The sequence below is a fragment of the Dryobates pubescens genome, chromosome 26 (genome assembly GCF_014839835.1).
Source record: "Dryobates pubescens isolate bDryPub1 chromosome 26, bDryPub1.pri, whole genome shotgun sequence".
In the NCBI taxonomy this organism is placed as follows: domain Eukaryota; kingdom Metazoa; phylum Chordata; class Aves; order Piciformes; family Picidae; genus Dryobates; species Dryobates pubescens.
Window position 1 is genome coordinate 1,141,615 of NC_071637.1, and position 20,533 is coordinate 1,162,147.

At 54.7% G+C, this 20,533-nt stretch overlaps 1 protein-coding gene across 3 annotated transcripts in view; it reads right to left on the reverse strand.

The window, feature by feature from the left end:
* Window positions 1-394: 394 nt before the first annotated feature.
* MMP24 (matrix metallopeptidase 24) overlaps window positions 395-20,533 on the reverse strand; it is a 67,064-nt gene continuing 46,925 nt past the window's right edge. For all 3 annotated transcript variants that reach the window (XM_054173368.1, XM_054173367.1, XM_054173369.1), the window contains 4 exons: window positions 9,477-9,691; window positions 7,831-7,969; window positions 2,889-3,155; window positions 395-900 (listed from right to left, as the gene is read on the reverse strand). In XM_054173368.1, the coding sequence (XP_054029343.1) occupies window positions 563-900; window positions 2,889-3,155; window positions 7,831-7,969; window positions 9,477-9,691 (959 nt within the window). In that variant the 3' untranslated portion in view covers window positions 395-562. The remainder of the gene's footprint in view (window positions 901-2,888; window positions 3,156-7,830; window positions 7,970-9,476; window positions 9,692-20,533) is intronic.

Sequence of the window (20,533 nt, forward strand, 5' to 3'; positions counted from 1 at the left end):
TTGTACTCAGGTAATTCCCTGGGTTTTGTAATAAACTAAGAAGACCTTTTAGAGTGGTTCAGCATCAGAATGCCTTCTGCCTACGACACTGCATTGTTCCTGCTCCTAGATTTCATGACCTTAATTCGTTTATCAGGAGACAGCTGTTTAAAAAACAAGGTTCTGCTCAGAGGTGGTTTAGCTACACTGGAGAATGCTGGGTTTGACTGGGAGCACTGCTGCAGGCAACTGAAAGAAGCCTCCCAGGTCAGTGGAAACTCGTCTTGAAGCCTCTGATGTTTGCAGAGTGAGCCCGTGGAGGGTGGCACGCCGAGGCTGACGCGACTCAGGCAGCAAGAACAGAGGCTCCACGCTGCAAGACTGCCTGTGGAGGGGGTTGGGGGTTTTTCCCCCCCCAGTTTTCCAGCTGATTTCAGTCCCAGGCTGTCCAAACCTTGCAGGTCACTGAAGTAGTTTTGTTTGGTAGGCTTTTGAATGCTTTGTGGGTTTCCTCTCTTGGTTTGTGTTTTTGGTGTCCACAGTCCTCACCAGACGAGCGAGCTGAGCCGTGCGGAGGGCTGTGTCATACCCACTCCTGGACAGGTCTTTTGTAGTACACAACATTTTGCTGCACCTCTTTGTTTTTGAACTGGAAGATTGTGTACACCAGGACGAGGATACAGAGAGACAGGATGCAGGGGATCACAACTGCAATTGCATTTACAGTGCTAGGCACATCGTTTATTGTCACCATAATGTCCACGTCGTCGTGGGGCAGGCGTCGGTCTTTGCTCCGCTCCACGTCCTTCTGGTTGCAGCCCATCCAGTCTTTGAGGATTGACCTGGGGTAGCCTGGCTCCACACTCAGCCTCTGGTTATCAAACTTCCAATACTCCTTCCCTTTGTAAAAGTAGGTATAAACTGGAAGAGAAAACAGGGAGTGGTTCTCACCACGCCGTTTCCACGGGAGAACCACAGAGTGCCAGGGGCTGGAGGGGACCTGCAAAGCTCACCCAGCCCAAGCCCCTGCCAGAGCAGGAGCACCCAGGGCAGGGCACCCAGGAGCACAGCCAGGCAGGTTTTGAGTATCTCCAGAGAGGGAGACTCCACAGCCCCCCTGGGCAGCCTGCTCCAGTGTTCTCACAAGGAAATTTTTTTTTCCTCACAGGGAAGAATTTCCTCCTCCTGTTCCCATGGAGCTTCCTCTGCTTCAGCTTCCTCCACTGCCCCTGGTGCTGGCATTGGGCATCCCCCAGCAGAGCCTGGCATTGGGCATCACCCTGCACAGCTTTAGCCCCAGCCATGAGCTCACCCTCAGGCTCCTCCTCTCCAGGCTCCAGAGCCCTCAGCTCCCTCAGGCTCTCCTCCTGAGGAAGATCTTCCACTGCCTGCAGCATCTCTGTGGCTCTGTGCTGGACTCTCTCCAGCAGTTCCCTGAGGTCCTTCCTGAGCTGAGAGCCCAGAGCTGGACACAAGATTCCAGCTGTGGCCTCAGCAGGGCAGAGCAGAGGGGCAGGAGAACCTCTCTGACCTCCTCACCACAGCCCTTCTAACCCACCCCAGGAGTCCCTTGGCTTTCTTGGCCACAAGAGCACATTTCCAGCTCGCTAAGCTGTGCTCCTGTGAGGCTGTGCCTCTGCACAGGCTCTCCAAGCTGGGAGTGGCAGCTGCCTGAGCCAAGGAAACACATTCATCCAGGGCATCCCAAAAACTGCTGAGAACTGAAGGTGGTTTTGGAGCTAGGATTTAAAGAAGACACCAGAGCCTTGGCCCGTGGGTGCAGCTGTCCCCACAGAACATCAGACCCCTTGGCCAGGACAAGGTGTGAACAAAAATGCCACAACTAACTTTAGAAGTGGTCTGCAGGCAGGAGGTTTTCACTGACACATCAGAGAGGCAGCTGCAGTGGTGCTTGGAGGAATGCTGAAGGTTTCTCTTCACCCAGCCTGAGCCAGCAGAGGCTGAATGAGCCCTGCTGCTAAGAAAAGGCTGATGATTTATGCTGAGTGTTCTCTAAGCACCTCTCAGCTCCCCACATGAGTCCTTTTCAGAAGGAGAAAAGGAGAAGGGAACAGTGGTGAAAGCTTGGAGCCTCCTGCATCTGTCCTCCAGCTTGGCTGGCTCTCACTGCAGATCTCCAGCCTAGCCCAGCCCTGCAGCCTTGAGTTTAAGCATGGCCTCAGCAGCACAAGCCCTCCCCGCTGGTTCTTTCCCCACTCAAAGAAGAGGAGGAAATCAGAGAAAGAAACACGTTGGAAGGAGCCTCTGGAGGCCCAACCCCCTGCTCAGAGTGTGCCCAACTGCAAAGGACCTCAGGCAGATGGGAGTGACTGAGCTAGCTCCAGGTAAGGAGCTATGAGGGAAGTAGAATTATGGTATCCTCACAGTCAGGGCCCAGGAAACCTTGGGTAGGGGCTGCTGTGGCAGTAAACCCAGCACAGGTCCCTGGCCCCCAGAGCTGGCATCACAAAAGTGTGGTTTAGCAGCTGAGGAGGGGCAGGGTTTGGGGTAAGGGTTAGGAAGGATCTCAAGGCTGCTGGGGCTCACAGGGGTCCCTCTGACCCCAAGGCTGCTGGAGCTCACAGGGGTCCCTCTGACCCCAAGGCTGCTGGGGCTCACAGGGGTCCCTCTGACCCCAAGGCTGCTGGGGCTCACAGGGGTCCCTCTGACCCCAAGGCTGCTGGAGCTCACAGGGGTCCCTCTGACCCCAAGGCTGCTGGGGCTCACAGGGGTCCCTCTGACCCCAAGGCTGCTGGGGCTCACAGGGGTCCCTCTGACCCCAAGGCTGCTGGGGCTCACAGGGGTCCCTCTGACCCCAGGACTTCTGAGCCTCGGTTCCCGCCCCAGGCAGCGCTTGCTGCGCCCCCAGCCCAGCTGCCAGCCCCCGGGGGCCTGCCCGGTGCACTTACAGCCTTCCTTGCTGATGAAAGCTCCCTGTGGCGCCTGGGGGATGCCTCTCCAGACGGTAATGGGCTTGGGGTAGCCTGGGTCAGTTGCTCTCTTGTCCTCGTTGTACCTCCAGTACCTGTCCCCCTTGAAGAAGTAGGTCTTGCCCACCGGCTCCCAGCGCAGCGCGGTGTCGATGCCCTCGCGGGGCAGGCAGCTCCCCAGCTCCACCAGGCTGTGGGGGTAGCCTGGCTCGGCTGTCACTTCTTTGAACACCCAGTACTTGTCTCCTGGAGAGGCATGGGGACACAAGCAACAGATTGGCCTGACCACAAGCTGCTACAAATGCAAAACAGCAACAGTGAGCTACGGTCTGCTGGGGACTTCCAGGATCGACTGCAGCTGTGAAGAGGCTGCTCCCCATCTCGCCTGTCCACCTGAAGCCTGATTTCAGTTCATCAATCACAGACTCAGAGCATGGGTTGGGTTGGAAGGCAACTTGGAGCTCATCCAGCTCCAACCCCTTGCCATGGGCAGGGACCCCTCCCACCAGCACAGGCTGCTCAAGGCCTTGAACACCTCCAGGCAGGAGGCAGCCACAGCCTCCCTGGGCAGCCTGTGCCAGAGTCTCCCCAGCCTCACTCTCAACAATTCCTTCCTCCTCTCCAGTCTCAGTCTCTCCTCTCCCAGCTCAAAGCCATTGTTCCTCAGCCTGGCACTCCCAGCCCTTGTCCAGAGTCCCTCCCCAGCTCTCCTGGAGCCCTTCAGGTACTGCAAGGCTGCTCTGAGGTCTCCCTGGAGCCTTCTCTTCTGCAGGCTGCACAGCCCCAATTCTCCCAGCCTGGCCCCACAGGGGAGGCTCTGCAGCCCTCTGCTCATCTCTGTGGCCTCCTCTGGAGCCTCTCCAGCAGCTCCAGGTCCTCCTTGTGCTGGGGGCCCCAGAGCTGGAGGCAGTGCTGCAGGTGGGGGCTGAGCAAAGCAGAGCAGTGGGGAGAATCACCTCCCTTGTCTTGCTGGTCCCACTTCTGCTGCTCCTCAGCTCTTGCTTTGGAGCAGTTCCTCAGCTCTTCCTGATTTGCTTTCACTAGGCCAGCCATGATTTCAGACACTTCCCTCCTACTCTGTCATCCCTCAGTCAGGCTGAGGAGCTGTTTGCATGCAGCCAGCCCATACTTACTGCTCTGTTGCCTTTCATAGAATGCTAGGGGTTGGAAGGGACCTCTGGAGATCAGTCCAAGCCCCCTGCCAGAGCAGAGTCACTCAGGGCAGGTCACACAGGGACACATCCAGATGGGCCTTGAAAGTCTCCAGAGAGGGAGATTCCACAACCTCTCTGGGCAGCCTGCTCCAGGCCTCCAGCAGCTTCACACCAAAGATTTATCTCATGTTGAGGTGGAACTTTCTGGGTTCCACCTTGTGCTCATTGCTCCTTGTCCTGTCCCAGGACAGCACTGAGCAGAGCCTGGCCCCTGCTGCTTGGCACCACCCTGCAGATGTTTGTGACCATTGATCAGATCTCTCAGGCTGCTCTTCTCCAGGCTAAGCAGCCCCAGGGCTCAGCCTTTCCTCGTCAGATGTTCCAGGCCCCTCAGTATCTTAGTGTCCTGCTGTTGGACACTCCCCAGCAGATCCCTGTCCTTCTTGAACTGGGGAGCCCAGAGCTGGCCACAACACTCCAGATGTGGTCTCACCAGGTCTGAGTAGAGGGGGAAGAGAACCTCCCTTGATCTGCTGGCCACATCATTCCTGGTGTACCCCAGGACCCCACTGGCCTTCTGGGCCACCAGGGCACATTGTGTCCTATGGAGAACTCATTGTCCAGCAGGACTCAAAGGTCCTTTTCCACGGAGCTGCTTTCCAGCAGGTCAAGCCCTACCCTGCAGTGGTATCCTGCAGTGGTGCAGGAGGCTGTTCCTCCCCAGGTGCAGGACTCTAGAGTCTCAGCTTTCAGTACAGTCCATTGAGCTGAGGGCTGACCCTGCAGACAGGAGTTCAGAAGAGCAGGTGTGATGGGTTTGTACCTGATGATGTTTTCCAGCCAAGCTTCCCTGCTTACAACTTGCTCTCAAGCTCCAGGACCCTGTTCAGAGCCTGTGCAGGGAGCTAACATGGGCCCCAGTAGCAGGTTGCTCATTTTGTCTCTTTAGGAGACAGCTGCCCAGAAATGTGGTTTGGGAGTGACCTCTACCTGCAGAGTCCCTAATGCCTTGATCAAACACCTTCAAAGTGACAAGCAGCAAACTGACACCCCCTGGCAACCAGGAGCTAACTCTTGTTAGCAGATGGAAGCCAACTTCCACTGACCACTATGAGCTTTACACAGAGATTGTCCTGGCAGGCTCAGCCCACACTAAACTGGAGGTTAGGGTTAGTGGCTGCTTGAGGCAGCAATGTGCCCTCATGGTCAAGAAGGCCAATGGCATCCAGGGCTGCATCAAGAAGAGCGTGGCCAGCAGGTCAAGGGAGGTTCTCCTCCCCCTCCACTGCCCTGGCAAAACCTCATCTGAAGAACTGTGTTCAGTTCTGGGCTCCCCAGTTCAAGAAGGGACAGGGACTTGCTGGAGAGGGGACAGCAAAGTGCTGAGGGGACTGGAACCGATATGAGGACAGACTCAGAGGACTGGGGCTGCAGAAGACTGAAGGGGGATCTCACCAATGCTGAGGGGTGGGTGCCAGGGGATGGGACCAAGCTTTGCTCAGTGGTGCCCAGGCACAGGACAAGGGCTAATGGGGACAAGCTTGAACATAAGAAGTTCCATCTGAACATGAAGAGGAACTTCTTTAGTCTAACTGTGGTGGGCCACTGGAACAGGCTGCCCAGAGAGCTGGCAGAGGCTCCATCTCTGGAAACATTCACCCTCACTGTGACAAGTTCCTGTGTCACCTTCTCACAGAATCACAGAAATGTTCAAGTTGGAAAAGACCCCTGGGACCACCAAGTCCAACCACTGACCCTGCTCTGCAAGGTCCCAAGCCCCAGGCACCACATCTGCACCACCTTTAAACACCTCCAGGGGTGGTGACTCCACCACCTCCCTGGGCAGCCTGTGCCAGTCTCTGACCACTCCTGATGTGTAATTTTTTTTCCTAATGTCCAGCCTAAACCTTCCCTGGTGCACTATGAAGCCTTTCCCTCCTGCTCTGGCAAGGGGGTTCACAGATCACAGGCTCACAGGATGCTAGGGGTTGGAAGGGACTTCTGGAGAGCTTCCAGTGCAATCCCCTGCCAGAGCAGGAGCAGAGAACCCAGCACAGGTCCCACAGGAACACATCCAGACAGGGCTGGGAAGGCTCCAGAGCAGGAGGTTCCACAACCTCTCTGGGCAGCCTGCTCCAGGGCTCTGGGACCCTCACAGTCAAGAAGTTCCTCCTTGTGTTGAGCTGGAACCTCCTGTGCTGCAGTTTATATCCACTGCCCCTTGTCCTATCCCAGGGTGCAACTGAGCAGAGCCTGTCCCTGTCCCTCCCTCTTAATCCCCAGCCCTCAGCTATTGACAGACATTGATCAGATCCCTCTCAGTCTTAGACGGGTTGGACTCGATGAGGTCCCTTCCAACCCCAACATCCTGTGATGCCTCTTGTTCTACCACTAATTACCTGTGAGAAGAGACCAGCACCACCCTCTCCACAACCTCCTTTCAGGCAGCTGCAGAGAACCATGTGGCCTAGACGACCCTGCTCTGGCAGGGGCCATGGGGGCAGTCCTGGAGGTCCCTTCCAAGCAGTGCCCCCTTGGCAGAGGGCCGTGCTGTGGTGCCTGTCCTTGGCCCGGCAGCAGGGGGCGCTGTGGGCCGGGGCCGTGCTGCGGTGCCTGTCCTTGGCCCGGCAGCAGGGGGTGCTGTGGGCCGGGGCCGTGCTGCGGTGCCTGTCCTTGGCCCGGCAGCAGGGGGTGCTGTGGGCCGGGGCCGTGCTGCGGTGCCTGTCCTAGGCCCGGCAGCAGGGGGCGCTGTGGGCCGGGGCCGTGCTGCGGTGCCTGTCCTTGGCCCGGCAGCAGGGGGCGCTGTGGGCCGGGGCCGCGCTGCGGTGCCTGTCCTTGGCTTGGCAGCAGGGGGTGCTGTGGGCCGGGGCCGTGCTGCGGTGCCTGTCCTTGGCCCGGCAGCAGGGGGTGCTGTGGGCCGGGGCCGTGCTGCGGTGCCTGTCCTTGGCCCGGCAGCAGGGGGCGCTATGGGCCGGGGGCGCTGTGGGCCGGGGCCTTGCTGCGGTGCCTGTCCTTGGCTTGGCAGCAGGGGGTGCTGTGGGCCGGGGCCGTGCTGCGGTGCCTGTCCTTGGCTTGGCAGCAGGGGGCGGTGTGGGCCGGGGCCGTGCTGCGGTGCCTGTCCTTGGCCCGGCAGCAGGGGGTGCTGTGGGCCGGGGCCGTGCTGCGGTGCCTGTCCTTGGCCCGGCAGCAGGGGGCGCTATGGGCCGGGGGCGCTGTGGGCCGGGGCCTTGCTGCGGTGCCTGTCCTTGGCTTGGCAGCAGGGGGTGCTGTGGGCCGGGGCCGTGCTGCGGTGCCTGTCCTTGGCCCGGCAGCAGGGGGCGCTGTGGGCCGGGGCCGCGCTGCAGTGCCTGTCCTTGGCTTGGCAGCAGGGGGCGCTGTGGGCCGGGGCCGCGCTGCGGTGCCTGTCCTTGGCCCGGCAGCAGGGGGCGCTGTGGGCCGGGGCCGCGCTGCAGTGCCTGTCCTTGGCTTGGCAGCAGGGGGTGCTGTGGGCCGGGGCCGCGCTGCGGTGCCTGTCCTTGGCCCGGCAGCAGGGGGCGCTGTGGGCCGGGGCCGCGCTGCAGTGCCTGTCCTTGGCCCGGCAGCAGGGGGCGCTGTGGGCCGGGGCTGTGCTGCGGTGCCTGTCCTTGGCCCGGCAGCAGGGGGCGCTGTGGGCCGGGGCCGCGCTGCGGTGCCTGTCCTTGGCTTGGCAGCAGGGGGCGCTGTGGGCCGGGGCCGCGCTGCGGTGCCTGTCCTTGGCCCGGCAGCAGGGGGCGCTGCCCGCGGCTTACCTTTGAAGAAGACGAACTTGCCGTCGGAGCGCTCGTAGGCAGCATCGATCCGGGCGGGGAGCCCCTTCCAGAACTGCTCGATCTGCATGGGGTACCCCTCCTGCACCCGGTTGTTGCGCAGGCGCCAGAACCAGCGATCCTGAGGGAAACCCACAGGCACCTTCAGGGCAAGGCTGGGGGCTGGGCGGCCAGCAGCCTAAGCCCTGCCGATGCCCCCTGCCCCTGCCGGGCAGGAGCCGTGCTGCAGGGGGCAGCTCCAAACCCAGCCTCACCCTCTGCAGAGAGGGAAGAGGGCAGCCAGAGAGGGAAGAAGCTGATTGCCGGTGCTGCATTAAAGGGTGGAAAGAAGGATAGGAAAAAGGAGAAGGGGGAAGCAGGTCCACAGTCATGAGCTGGCTGGTGAGTGACCTCTGGTGTCACTGCCACTCAGCCTGGCACAGCTGCTGCCCAGCTACCCACACTGCCTTCAGGACAGAGGCCTCAGATGAGGTCAGTGAATGCATGGGTTAGATGAGGTGCTAGCATGGGGATAGGGGTCAGGTGTATGCATCAGAGTAGGTATTAACAGATAAGTATGTACAGCAAAATCATTTGGGGATCTGACTCTGTAGCTGTTTGACCTTGCAGATAGAATCACAGAACTGCCAGGGATGGAAGGGACCTCAAGGATCCAGTTCTCTGCCATGGGCAGGGACACCTCACACCACAGCAGGTTGCTCACAGCCACCTCCAGCCTGGCTGCAAACACCTCCAGGCAGGAGGCTTCCACCACCTCCCTGGGCAGCCTGTGCCAGGCTCTCACCACCCTCCTGGCCAACAACTTCTGCCTCACAGCCAAGCTCCATCTCCCCACTTCTAGTTCTGCTCCATCCCCCCAGTCCTGTCCCTCCCTCACACCCTCCAAAGTCCCTCCCCAGCTTGCTTGCAGCCCCCTGCAGCTCCTGCAAGGCCACCAGAAGCTCTCCAGGGAGCCTTCTCCTCTGCAGCCTGCACAACCCCAACTCTCTCAGGCTGTCTCCAGAGCAGAGCAGCTCCAGCCCTCTGCTCCTCCTCCTGGCCCTGCTCTGGACACCTTCCAGCCCCTCCAGAGCCTTCCTGGCACAGAGGCTCCAGACCTGGCCCAGAGCTGCAGCTGTGGGCTCAGCAGAGCTGAGCAGAGGGGCAGAATCCCCTCCCTGGCCCTGCTGGCCACACTTCTCTTGCTGCAGCCCAGGCTCTGCTTGGCTCTCTGGGCTGCAAGTGCTCCCTGCTGGCTCCTGCTGAGCTTCTCCTCCCCCAGCACCCCCAAGGCCTTTTCTTCAGGGCTGCTCTCAAGCCAGTCTATTTTTGTTCCATCCCCCCAGTCCTACCCTGACACCCTAAAAAGTCCCTCCACAGCTTTTTTGTAGCCTCCTTCAGATACTGGAAGGCCACAATTAGGTCTCCTTGGAGCCTTCTCTTCTCCAGACTGAACAGCCCCAACTCTCAGTCTGTATACCTTGGAGTACTACAGAGCCAACCTGCTTACACTTCCCTCTAATCTGGCTCATTCAGAACAGTTATTTTGACAACCAGTTCACATCTCTCTGCCTTAGGGTGAATCCTTTCCACTCCTATTCATCATAAAGCTAAGGGAAGGCTCACAGGTAAGCAGCAAGTCTCAGTACCTTGAAAACAAACATTTCTCCTCTAAAGAGAGCCACAGTGTTAAAGTTGCCATCACAGATGTTTGGTTTGGAGCCAGGAGGAGATGGCCTGTCACCCAGGGGAGGGCTGGGAGGTCGTGGCTGCCTCTCATGCTTCCTTTCTGAAGTGGAGTGAATTCTGCGAACAGGAAGAGTCGGTAAAGGCCTGGTTGGCTCCAGGGGCTCAATGGGAGGACCTAGAAGTGAAAAGAAAGACGTGAGGCAAAGTGGACAGGTTGTCTGTGCTTCCCTGGTAGGTCCCAAAAGGCAGGAAGCTGGCTGAAGGGACACTGAGAGCAAGTTACACACTGCTTATGCAGAGCTGGTCCCCTGGAGATGGGGACCACAACCAGATGCGTCCACTCAGGGAAGATGTCCCAAAACAGGTAAGTAGAACAGAACAGAACAGGATAGGATAGGATAGGATAGGATAGGATAGGATAGAATAGAATAGAATAGAATAGAATAGAATAGAATAGAATAGAATAGAATAGAATAGAATAGAATAGAATAGAATAGAATAGAATAGAATAGAATAGAATAGACCAGACCAGACCAGGTTGGAAGAGACCTTCAAGATCATTGTGTCCAAACTATCATCCAACACCACCTAATGAACTAACCCATGGCACCAAGCACCCTATCAAGTCTCCTCCTGAACACCTCCAGTGATGGGGACTCCACCACCTCCCTGGGCAGCACATCCCAATGGGCAATCACTCTCTTTGTGTAGAACTTCTTCCTCACCTCCAGCCTAAACCTCCCCCTGGTGCAGCCTGAGACTGTGTCCTCTTCTTCTGGTGCTGGCTGCCCTGGAGAAGAGACCAACCTCTGCCTGTCTACAACCTCCCTTCAGGTAGTTGTAGAGGGCAATGAGGTCTCCCCTGAGCCTCCTCTTCTGCAGGCTAAGCAACCCCAGCTCCCTCAGCCTCTCCTCACAGGGCTGTGTTCCAAACCCCTCCCCAACTTTGTTGCCCTTCTCTGGACACCTTCCAGCAAGTCAATCTCCTTCCTAAACTGAGGGGCCCAGAACTGCACACAGGATTCAAACTGAGCAAAAGACAGTATGGTTTTGAAGGTCTTCCCAAAGAGGCTGGTGCTAAAAGGAAGGAGCAGCCTCAGCAATCACATTCCCAACCGAAATGAAAGCTAATAACCCTTGAGTAGAATTCTTTAGTACACTGTTAGGAAAACAAAACAAAACAACACAACAAACAAAGCCACCAAACCCCCAAACCAAACACAGCACCAAAAAACCACCCACAAACCCAAAACAAACCAGAAAACAACAGAGCAAAACCAGCAAGCAGGTTAGGGTGTGGAAAATGCTGCTGCAGTCTAAGGGGGATTCAGAAATGAGGAAGCAGTTATGATGTGGCCTGGTTTCCGCTGGGACAGAGTGAGTTTATTCCTAGTGGCTGGTACAGAGCTGTGTTTTGGATTAGTGTGAGAACCACACTGATATGTACTCTTGTTACTGTAGTTTGGTTTGGTTTAGTTTGGTTTGGTTTGCTTTGCTTTGGTTAGGTTTGGTTTGGTTTAGTTTGGTTTGGTTTGGTTTAGTTTGGTTTGGTTTGGTTTAGTTTGGTTTGGTTTGGTTTGGTTTGATTTGATTTGGTTTGGTTTGATTTGGTTTGGTTTGGTTTAGTTTGGTTTGGTTTGGTTTAGTTTGGTTTGGTTTGGTTTGGTTTGGTTTGGTTTGATTTGATTTGGTTTGGTTTGGTTTAGTTTGGTTTGATTTGGTTTGGTTTGGTTTAGTTTGGTTTGGTTTGGTTTAGTTTGGTTTGATTTGGTTTGGTTTGGTTTGGTTTGGTTTAGTTTGGTTTGGTTTTCTTTTCTTTGCTTTGCTTTGCTTTGGTTTAGTTTGGTTTGGTTTAGTTTGGTTTGGTTTGGTTTGCTTTGCTTTGCTTTGGATTGGTTTGGTTTGGTTTGGTTTAGTTTGGTTTGGTTTGGTTTGGTTCGATTTGGTTTGATTTACTTTGCTTTGATTTGCTTTGGTTTACTTTGGTTTGGTTTGCTTTGGTTTGGTTTGATTTGGTTTGGTTTGATTTGGTTTGGTTTGATTTGGTTTGGTTTGGTTTAGTTTGGTTTGGTTTAGTTTGGTTTGGTTTGGTTTGGTTCGATTTGGTTTGATTTGCTTTGCTTTGATTTGCTTTGGTTTGGTTTGGTTTGCTTTGGTTTGGTTTAGTTTGATTTGATTTGCTTTGATTTGGTTTGGTTTGGTTTGGATTGGTTTGGTTTTCTTTGATTTGCTTTGATTTGGTTTGGTTTGGTTTGGTTTGATTTGGTTTGATTTGCTTTGCTTTGATTTGCTTTGGTTTGGTTTGGTTTGCTTTGGTTTAGTTTGGTTTGGTTTGGTTTAGTTTGATTTGCTTTGCTTTGATTTGGTTTGGTTTGGATTGGTTTGGTTTTCTTTTATTTGCTTTGCTTTGCTTTGGTTTAGTTTGGTTTGATTTGGTTTGGTTTGATTTAGTTTGGTTTGGTTTAGTTTGGCTTAGTTTAGTTTAGTTGGATTAGATTTAGTTTAATTTGGTTTAGTTCAGTTATTCAACCCTTCTTATCTCACCTCACATTGCTTTTTCCTTCTGATTCTCCTCCCCCTGGCCAAAGGGGATGCCCCAGGGGTGGAAAGACAGCCCCACCACTTGCCATGGACTAATCCACGCTGTACTGGAAAAGGGTGAAGCTCCAGAACATCTGCAATACATTGGCACAATGGCAGTGGTGTCAAAGGGGCAGTGCTGGAAGTTGAGGCAGAGGAAGTTCCATGGAAACATAAAGCATTTTTTTCCCTGTGAGGGTGACAGAGCCTTGGAGCAGGCTGCCCAGGGGGGTGGTGGAGTCTCCCTCTCTGAAGAAATTCCAAGCCCACCTGGGTGTGCTCCTGTGTGATCTGCTCTAGGTGACCCTGCTCTTTCAGGGGGTTGGACTGGATGAGCTTTTGAGGGCTCTTCCAGCCCCTAACATTCTGTGAGCCTGTGATTCTGTGAAGCTTTTGAGGAAGGGAGGAAAATAACCCAAGTCCTTCTGCCATAAACCTAAACTAAACTAGTAGTAGCAAAAAGAGAAAGAAAGAGAAATGGAGCCCAAGGGAAGAGAAGTGATGCTCACTGCAGTTGCTCATCTCCTGCTGCCCAATGCCTGAGCAGTGACCAGCCCCTCCTGGCCACCTCCCCCAGGTTACATACTGGGCATGATGTCCTGTGGTAGGGAACATCCCTTTGGCCAGCTTGGGTCATCTGTCCTGGCCATGCCCCCTCCCAGCATCTCGTGCAGCTGCCCACTTGCAGAGCATGGGAAAGTGAGAAGTCCTCCCCTTAGGACAAGCACTGGGCAGAGCCAGGACTGAAAAATCAGTGTGATAGCAACATTGCCTCACACTAAAGCCAAACCACAGCACTGGGCAGAGCCAGGACTGAAAAATCAGTGTGATAGCAACACTGGCCTCACACTAAAGCCAAACCACAGCACTGGGCAGAGCCAGGACTGAAAAATCAGTGTGATAGCAACATTGCCTCACACTAAAGCCAAACCACAGCACTGGGCCAGCTACTGGGAAGAAACTGACTCTACCCCAGCCAAAACCAGGCCACCTTGGTTACAGTTTAGTCACCTAGGCTGTAGGTGACTAAAGGAGGATGCTTTAAAAGTCTCCTTAATGAGCTAAAAAGACCAATTCCTTGGTCTTAAGACCCTGAGACTCTCTTACAGCTCTTTTCTAAAGCTCTTCAAGTGGATCATTACATTTCCTGGAGAGGACTTCTCCTCACAGTGTAATATTTTGTGCCACATGAAGTTTTTATTGGCAAATACATTTTTAATCATTCTTACTCCAGAGCTTTAATGAAAGACATCAACTATTGCTCACAGAAATCCTTTAGATGAGGGTTGGCTGCTGATAATTGTTCTTGGAAAGCTGTCACATGAATAAAGGACATGGAAATGTTGGGGAGAGTGTCTGGAGGAGGCCATGAAGATGAACAGAGGGCACCTCTGCTATGGGGACAGGCTGGGAGAGTTGGGGCTGTTCAACCTGGAGAAGAGAAGGCACTGAGGAGACCTCAGAGCAGCCTTCCAGTACCTGAAAGGGGCTCCAGGAGAGCTGGGGAGGGACTCTGGCCAAGGGCTGGGAGTGCCAGGACAAGGGACAATGGATTTGAGCTGGGAGAGGAGAGACTGAGAGTGGAGAGGAGGAAGAAATTGTTGAGAGTGAGGCTGGGGAGACTCTGGCACAGGCTGCCCAGGGAGGCTGTGGCTGCCTCCTGCCTGGAGGTGTTCAGGGCCAGGCTGGATGAGGCCTTGAGCAGCCTGTGCTGGTGGGAGGGGTCCCTGCCCATGGCAGGGGGCTGGAGCTGGATGAGCTTTCAGGTCCTTCCTGACCCAAACCATTCTGTGAGTCAATGACTCACCTTTCTAAGTGAGACTGTGGCCTACAGAAGCACAGGAGGTGTAGTTGTTAGCTGCCTACCCTTTGCAGCAAAGTAGTGCACTGACCCAAATGCAGTTCTGTGGCCATGTCTCAGAGAGTGAGAATTGTTTGGGTTGGCAAAGCCTTCTAAGCTCATCCAGTCCAACCAGCAACCCAACCCCACCATGGCCACCATGCCATGTCCCCAGGTGCCATGGCCACAGGTCCTTGAGCACCTCCAGGGATGGGGACTCCTCCACCTCCCTGGGCAGCCTCTGCCAGGCCCTGACCACTCTGGCAGCAAAGACATTTTTTCTATTCTCCAAGCTCAGCCTCCCCTGGCACAATTTCAGGCCATTCCCTCTCCTTCTGTCACCTGAGACTAGGGAGCAGAGCCCAACCCCCAGCTCCCTGCAACCTTCATTCATTTATGGATCAGAAAATTATAGAATCATAGAACCATAGAATGCTCTGGGCTGGAAGGGAGCTCCAAAGCTCATCCAGTCCAACCCCTTTGCACCCAGCAGGGACATCCTCCCCTGGAGCAGGCTGCCCAGAGCCCTCTCCAGCCTCACCTGGAATAGCTCCAGGGATGGAGCCTCAACCACCTCCCTGGGCAACCTGCTGCAGTGTTCCAGCAGCCTCCTGGGGCAGAACTTGTTCCTCACATCCAAGCTCAATCTGCTCTGCTCTAGTTTGAAGCCACTGCCCCATGTCCTGTCCCTGCAGGCCCTTGGGAACAGTCTCTCTGCAGCCTTCTTGTAGCCCCTTCAGGTACTGAAAGGTTGCTCTAAGGTCTCTCAGGAACCTTCTCCTCTCCAGGCTGAGCACCCCCAGCTCCCTCAGCCTGTGCTCATACCAGAGGTGCTCCAACCCCCCGAGCATTTTCCTGGCACTCCTCTGGATCCCCTCCATCAGGTCAAAGCCTCTCTGGCTGCCAGTTTAACTGGCACAGTGGAGCAGTTTCCTCAGACAGCTGTTTGGTAGTTTACAGAAGACAGGCCCCAGCTGCAGCACAGCACAGAGCCTGTGTTGTGAGAAGCAAGTGGCAGCAAACTCACACCACTGTGAGTTTGATTGTAAGGACTCCAAGGAGCGCTGCTGCTGCCTCCCAGCAGGGTGAGAGCTGCAGCAATCTGCAATGCAGAGAGCACAGCTGCTCTCAGAGGGATGGTCTGGTAAGGACCCAGCAAGTCACTGGGGGTGATGCATGCTGGAAGAACAGTGTGAAAGGGAATGACTGCCACCTCAGAGGGGTTCTGCTTCTCAGACACAGCAAAGAGACAGAGCTACTCAAACCAACTGCAGTTAGAATAGAACAGAATTAACCAGGTTGGAAAAGACCTTTGAGATCATCAAGTCCAGCCTATCACCCAGCACCATCTGATCAACCAAACCATGGCACCAAGGGCTTCATCCAGGCTCTTCCTAAATACCTCCAGGGATGGGGACTCCACCACCTCCCTGAGCAGCACATCCCAAGGGCCAATCTCTCTTGCTGGGAAGAATTTATTCCTCTTATCCAGCCCAAGCTTCCCCTGGTGCAGCTTGAGACTGTGTACTCTTGTTCTGCTGCTGGGTGCCTGGCACAAGAGACCAACCCCCACCTGGCTCCAACCTCCCTTCAGGGAGTTGCAGACAGCAAGAAGGTCTCCCCTGAGCCTCCTCCTCTGCAGGCTAAGCAACCCCAGCTCCCTCAGCCTCTTCTCCCAGGGAGTTCTGGATTCTCAGAAATAACAAGGCACAGACTGCCCACTCTGAGAGAAGAGAGCAAGAAGAGAGTTTGATAGAGATGACCATGAGCAATGAGATCAGGACATGACATTAATTCCACACACACACAAGTGAAGGCCACTCACAGCCCAGCTGCAGGACATGTTCAACTCCCTCATTTAAGTGCCCAAAATCTTCTATGAAGAAGAGGAAAGTTGAAACAACACCTGCAAGCCAGGGGACCAAGGCAGGGGTTTTAATTAGCCCTGAGGTGCCACTGGAACAGAATGCAGTAAACTTAGGAGGCAGAAGCAGTGGCACAGACTGCAGTCAGGAGGGTGCAAACCAGGGGAAGCAGAGGTTTGCCTTCACTGGAACGTCTGCTAGAGCAGCAGAAAGTCAGAAGCACCACCTGTGCTCACTGCTTGCAACACCCACACTGGAACTGGCATCTGGCTGTGAAGGAGGCACCCACCACTGGCAGAGCTTCCAACACCTTCTGCAGGGGACACTGAAACTTACTTGGATGCAGACTTTGTCATTTCACTTCAAGTATTTCTCTTCCTGTCTTTCCCTGCCAGCCATGGATTTTCCCTTCCATCTTTCACTTCTTGTTTGGATCCATTCTCAGCCTTCTGATTTATCCTGACTGAAGTCTTGTTTCCTCTTGTACGGATTGCATCTTTAATTGCTGCCTTCTCTTGGGCACTGAGAGAGAGTGGACTTGCAGCTAAAGGGGGAAGGTAGCTCTACAGCTAAGCACATGCAAAGAGCAGAGGAGCACAGGTACAAGACAAAAATCCTGGGGTCCAAGTGCCAGCCAGGCAGAACCTGGTCTCCAGTTAGGGGGATGGGAAGCAGACGCACAGCCTGCCCACTGCTGAAGAAAGATGCTACCTGTTAAGACCTGAGCCACTTCAGAGCAGAAAAGCAGAAGGAACAGACCCTGGATAGTTTGCCAGCCACCCCTATTTCCAGAATGTCCTCACAGTCATGTGTCTCCAAAACAGATTGCTAGAGGCAGAACAGAACAGGTTTAGCAGAAGCAGAGCTGACTGTGTGAACAAAGAGCTGCTCAAGAGATGCTGGCACCTTGGTGTTTGTCACAAGACCTGGTTACAGCCAGCACTGACACAACCAGCCAGGCAGTGCTGGACACAGATCACAGCCTCTACCCAAGAGGCTTCAGAGAATCAGACAGAGCAAATCTCATCGAGGTTTAAAATGTAAGAGGCTACTGCAGGGCTCTGCAGCCTGTCCTGAAGCTGTGTGTGACCCCAGCACGGGAGCCAAACCCACCCCCGGGTGGAACCTGCAGCCACTTCCACATGGGAAGCAGGAAAGAAACCTGCAGCTGAACACTGGAGGGAAGCAGCTGGCTGGGACTTTACAGACACTGTGTGGAGAAGAAGAGTTTCTTCCTCTCTATCACAACCAAGGCAAAGAATGTCAGAAAGCTTTTGGGGCACAGCAGATCACCTTCAGAGTGTGACTTCCGCCACTGGCACTTAGCCTCCTCCCTTCATGCTTCCTCTGTCGCAGACCATCTGAATACCAAGGTGACCTGTGAAGATAACACAGAGAGAGGAGGCATTTAGGAGCCACTGTGTCGATAGTTGAGGACAAAGTGTAATTGTGCTGTCCTCCTGGCTATTGACAGAGTGTTCCCTCAACTGCACAGCCCTGCCTGGAGGCTCAGCATCCATCACGGTCAGCAGCGCTGACTCCAAGCCTGCCGGCGCAGAGAATGCCCTCAGGTTCAGATCAGACAATGATCTACCTGCAAACTGAGGCTTCTCTTCATCTGCCTAACTTCTTTTAACTACTCTTAGCTATTTCCATCCAGAATAAAAGGATCATCCAGACTACAGGCATCTGCCTACCCTTTGGAGTGTTTTGCTGGGAAGAAGCTGAGCTGCCTGCACGTCTCTGTGGGACTGCACCAGCTGCCCAGGTTTCAGATTAAAACCTATGAGCCAAAGGAAGTGAGAGAAACCCACCTGGGTGCTCTGCAGGCTCCAGGGCAGTGCAGGCAGGTCCCTGCCAGCTGCCCACAAGCTATCTCAGGGATGAGAGACAGTCAAGCCACAACAGCTCAGAGCTCAGGAAAGACTCATTTCCCTTGCTCACTTGCTAAACATGTCCACAGAGGACCTCGTGCTTCTGGGGTTAGCCTTCTGCAGTGATCAGCTATTCCATTTAGTTTGGGTATCCTTGCCACAGTGCCCTACAGTCTGAAGAACAAGCCCTGGCACCCAGTGTGCCCAGCACTTGGGCAGCTGAGGCCCTCAGGGTCACGACTGAGTGGTGGGAAGTGCTCCTTGAGCCCTTCTGGCATAAACAATTTCCTCTGAATGACCAACCACCAGCTGCCACCCAGATGACAGAGCATTCACCTGGACAACAAAGAGTCCATGGCTGAAATCCTTGCTCTGAGCCAAAGGGAATGCTCTCCTGGGCTCTGCAATGAAGCAAATCACCCTGCACTGCACAAGAAAACTGGGGTGTAAAATTGCCAGGCTTAGGCAGGCAAATGCTAAGAGCCTGGGGCTCTGCAAGGGCTGCAGCCCAGGTCCCTTTTAAGAATGCTGACATCTGCTCCCCTGCAAAACAGAACATTTCTCTTCTACTCAGCAAGATGTGTAGGATGAGAGAAGTATTTCCTGCCAGCTGTGACATAAAGCAGTGCTCTCCACCAGCTGAGAAACCTCCCAAGAGAGGTGGGGCTTCTCCTCAGCTTCCCTTGCATCAGAAGCAGCTGATCTCTGCTCTCACACCCAGTGTGTGCAGCCTCAGGGCTGCTGTGGGCATCATGCTATGCTTTTCCCACCTTCCAAGAGGACATCATCAGGAAACAGTTTCTCTGCCTAAAGCATCCAGGCCCTGCATGGCAGCAAAGCTTGCTCTGATGGTCCCATTCACAAGGCAGTGTCACCACATGGAGCATTCTGCACCAGGTCTTTCTGCTGTTTCACCACAAGCCATCTCTTACCTGCAGGTCACAAGGATCTGAGACTGCTCTAAGGCTGCCCTTGGGAAAAGGTGAGGGAGGTCATGAAAGCTGTGCTTGCTGCAGAGAACTAATGAGGCTGGCAGAAGGTGCTCCATGGACACTGTGTCCTGCTGATCCTGGATGTCAGAGCTGGTGGTGTCTTGGCCATGGTTTCATGACCATCCTGGACCTCAGCCCTCAGGAGATGCAGCTTGTGCACTGACTAAGCTGCAGAAAAGATGTGTGAGCTTGACACAGCCTCAGTGAGATTTGGCACAGCCCAGATCCTTCAGGTTGTCTCCCGGCTTAATGACTTGGTCTGTCTCTGAGTGACCAGGAGACCTGTCCTTTGTGAGCTGAAGCTGTGGAAGAGCCTTGAAGGCAATGGCCTGGTTTACCAGCTCCAAGCCCCCATGTGGATATGAGTTTTTCCTGCACATCATGTCAACCCTCTGCTCCCCAGGCAGTGTCAGGAGTCACTAACATGAGAGGCTGCTTCACAGCCTACTGATGTGAAGAACAGGAGAACCAGCACTGAAGGATGATCAGCTCAGGCCACAGGAAGAGGCCATGGCTGTCTCCTCTCCCCACCTGCATGCAGGCCTGACTTCAACACTAGCAAAATTAGCAGAGGCAGTCAGCAGGACATCCAGGGGACCCACACCAGAGACTCACTGCCAGTTTAATTCCCTGCTGGGCATTTCACTTGTGACATGGGCACACAAGCACAGTGGGAGACATCCCTCTGAAAAAGACCTGTAAAGGACAAGCAGGGCACTTCCCTCAGCTGGGCAAGGAAGATGCTCCAAGCAGCACTCAGCAGAAGGTGGAAGCACTGCTGACTTGCAGAGGCTACTTCCTCAGGCTCAGTGAGCTGCTGACCTTTCCAGTGCTCTTGGGGCAATACCACTTCAAACATTGACCTTACACTGACCAGCACGAAGCACAAACAAGAGCTCACACCATCTGCTGGCTCTGCAGGTGAGCTTAGAAACAAATACAGCAGAAAGATATCAAAGGCAGAGGTAAACATCTTCTGTTCTGGTGGACAAACACAGACACAACACCAAAACACAGCTGAAATGCTTCTTTCTGCAAGGAAGACAAGAAATGGGACTTCAGCTTTGGCAGAGCTTCTGTTCTTTGTTCTAGCAGCTTCAGTACAAAGAATAGTTGGAAGTTGTAATTGAGTTTGGTTTTTGACAAGGGTGCTAGAGGCAAGGCAATGCCTCTGGCTCTGTGCCTTCTTGAGTGCAGTCACAGAGCACTTACAGGATGGCCAAGGGCTCAGGCCCAGCCAGCATGGAGTTAGGAAGGGCAGGTCCTGCCTGACCAACCTGATCTTCTATGCCCAGGGGACTGCCTGGTGGCTGTGGGGCAGGCTGTGGATGTGCTCTGCCTGCACCTCAGAAAGGCCTTTGCCACCATCCCCCACAGCAAACTCCTGGCCAAGCTGTCAGCCCCTGGCTGGGACAGCAGCTCTCTGAGCTGGGTTAGGAACTGGCTGGAGGCTGAGCCCAGCGAGTGGTGGTGAATGGTGCCACAGCCAGCTGGCAGCCAGGCACCAGTGGTGTGCCCCAGGGAGCAGTGCTGGGCCCCATGCTCTGTAACAGCTTCATTGATGATCTGGATGAGGGCATTGAGTCCATCAGCAGTAGATTTGCAGGTGACAGCAAGCTGGGGGCAGGAGTTGATCTGCTGGAGGGTAGAGAGGCTCTGCAGAGGGACCTGGACAGGCTGGGCAGATGGGCAGAGGCCAAGGGCAGGAGATTGAACACATCCAAGTGCCAGGGGCTGCACATTGGCCACAGCAACCCCAGGCAGAGCTACAGACTGGGGTCAGAGTGGCTGAGAGCAGCCAGGCAGAGAGGGACCTGGGGGTGCTGGTTGATGGTAGGCTGAACATGAGCCTGCAGTGTGCCCAGG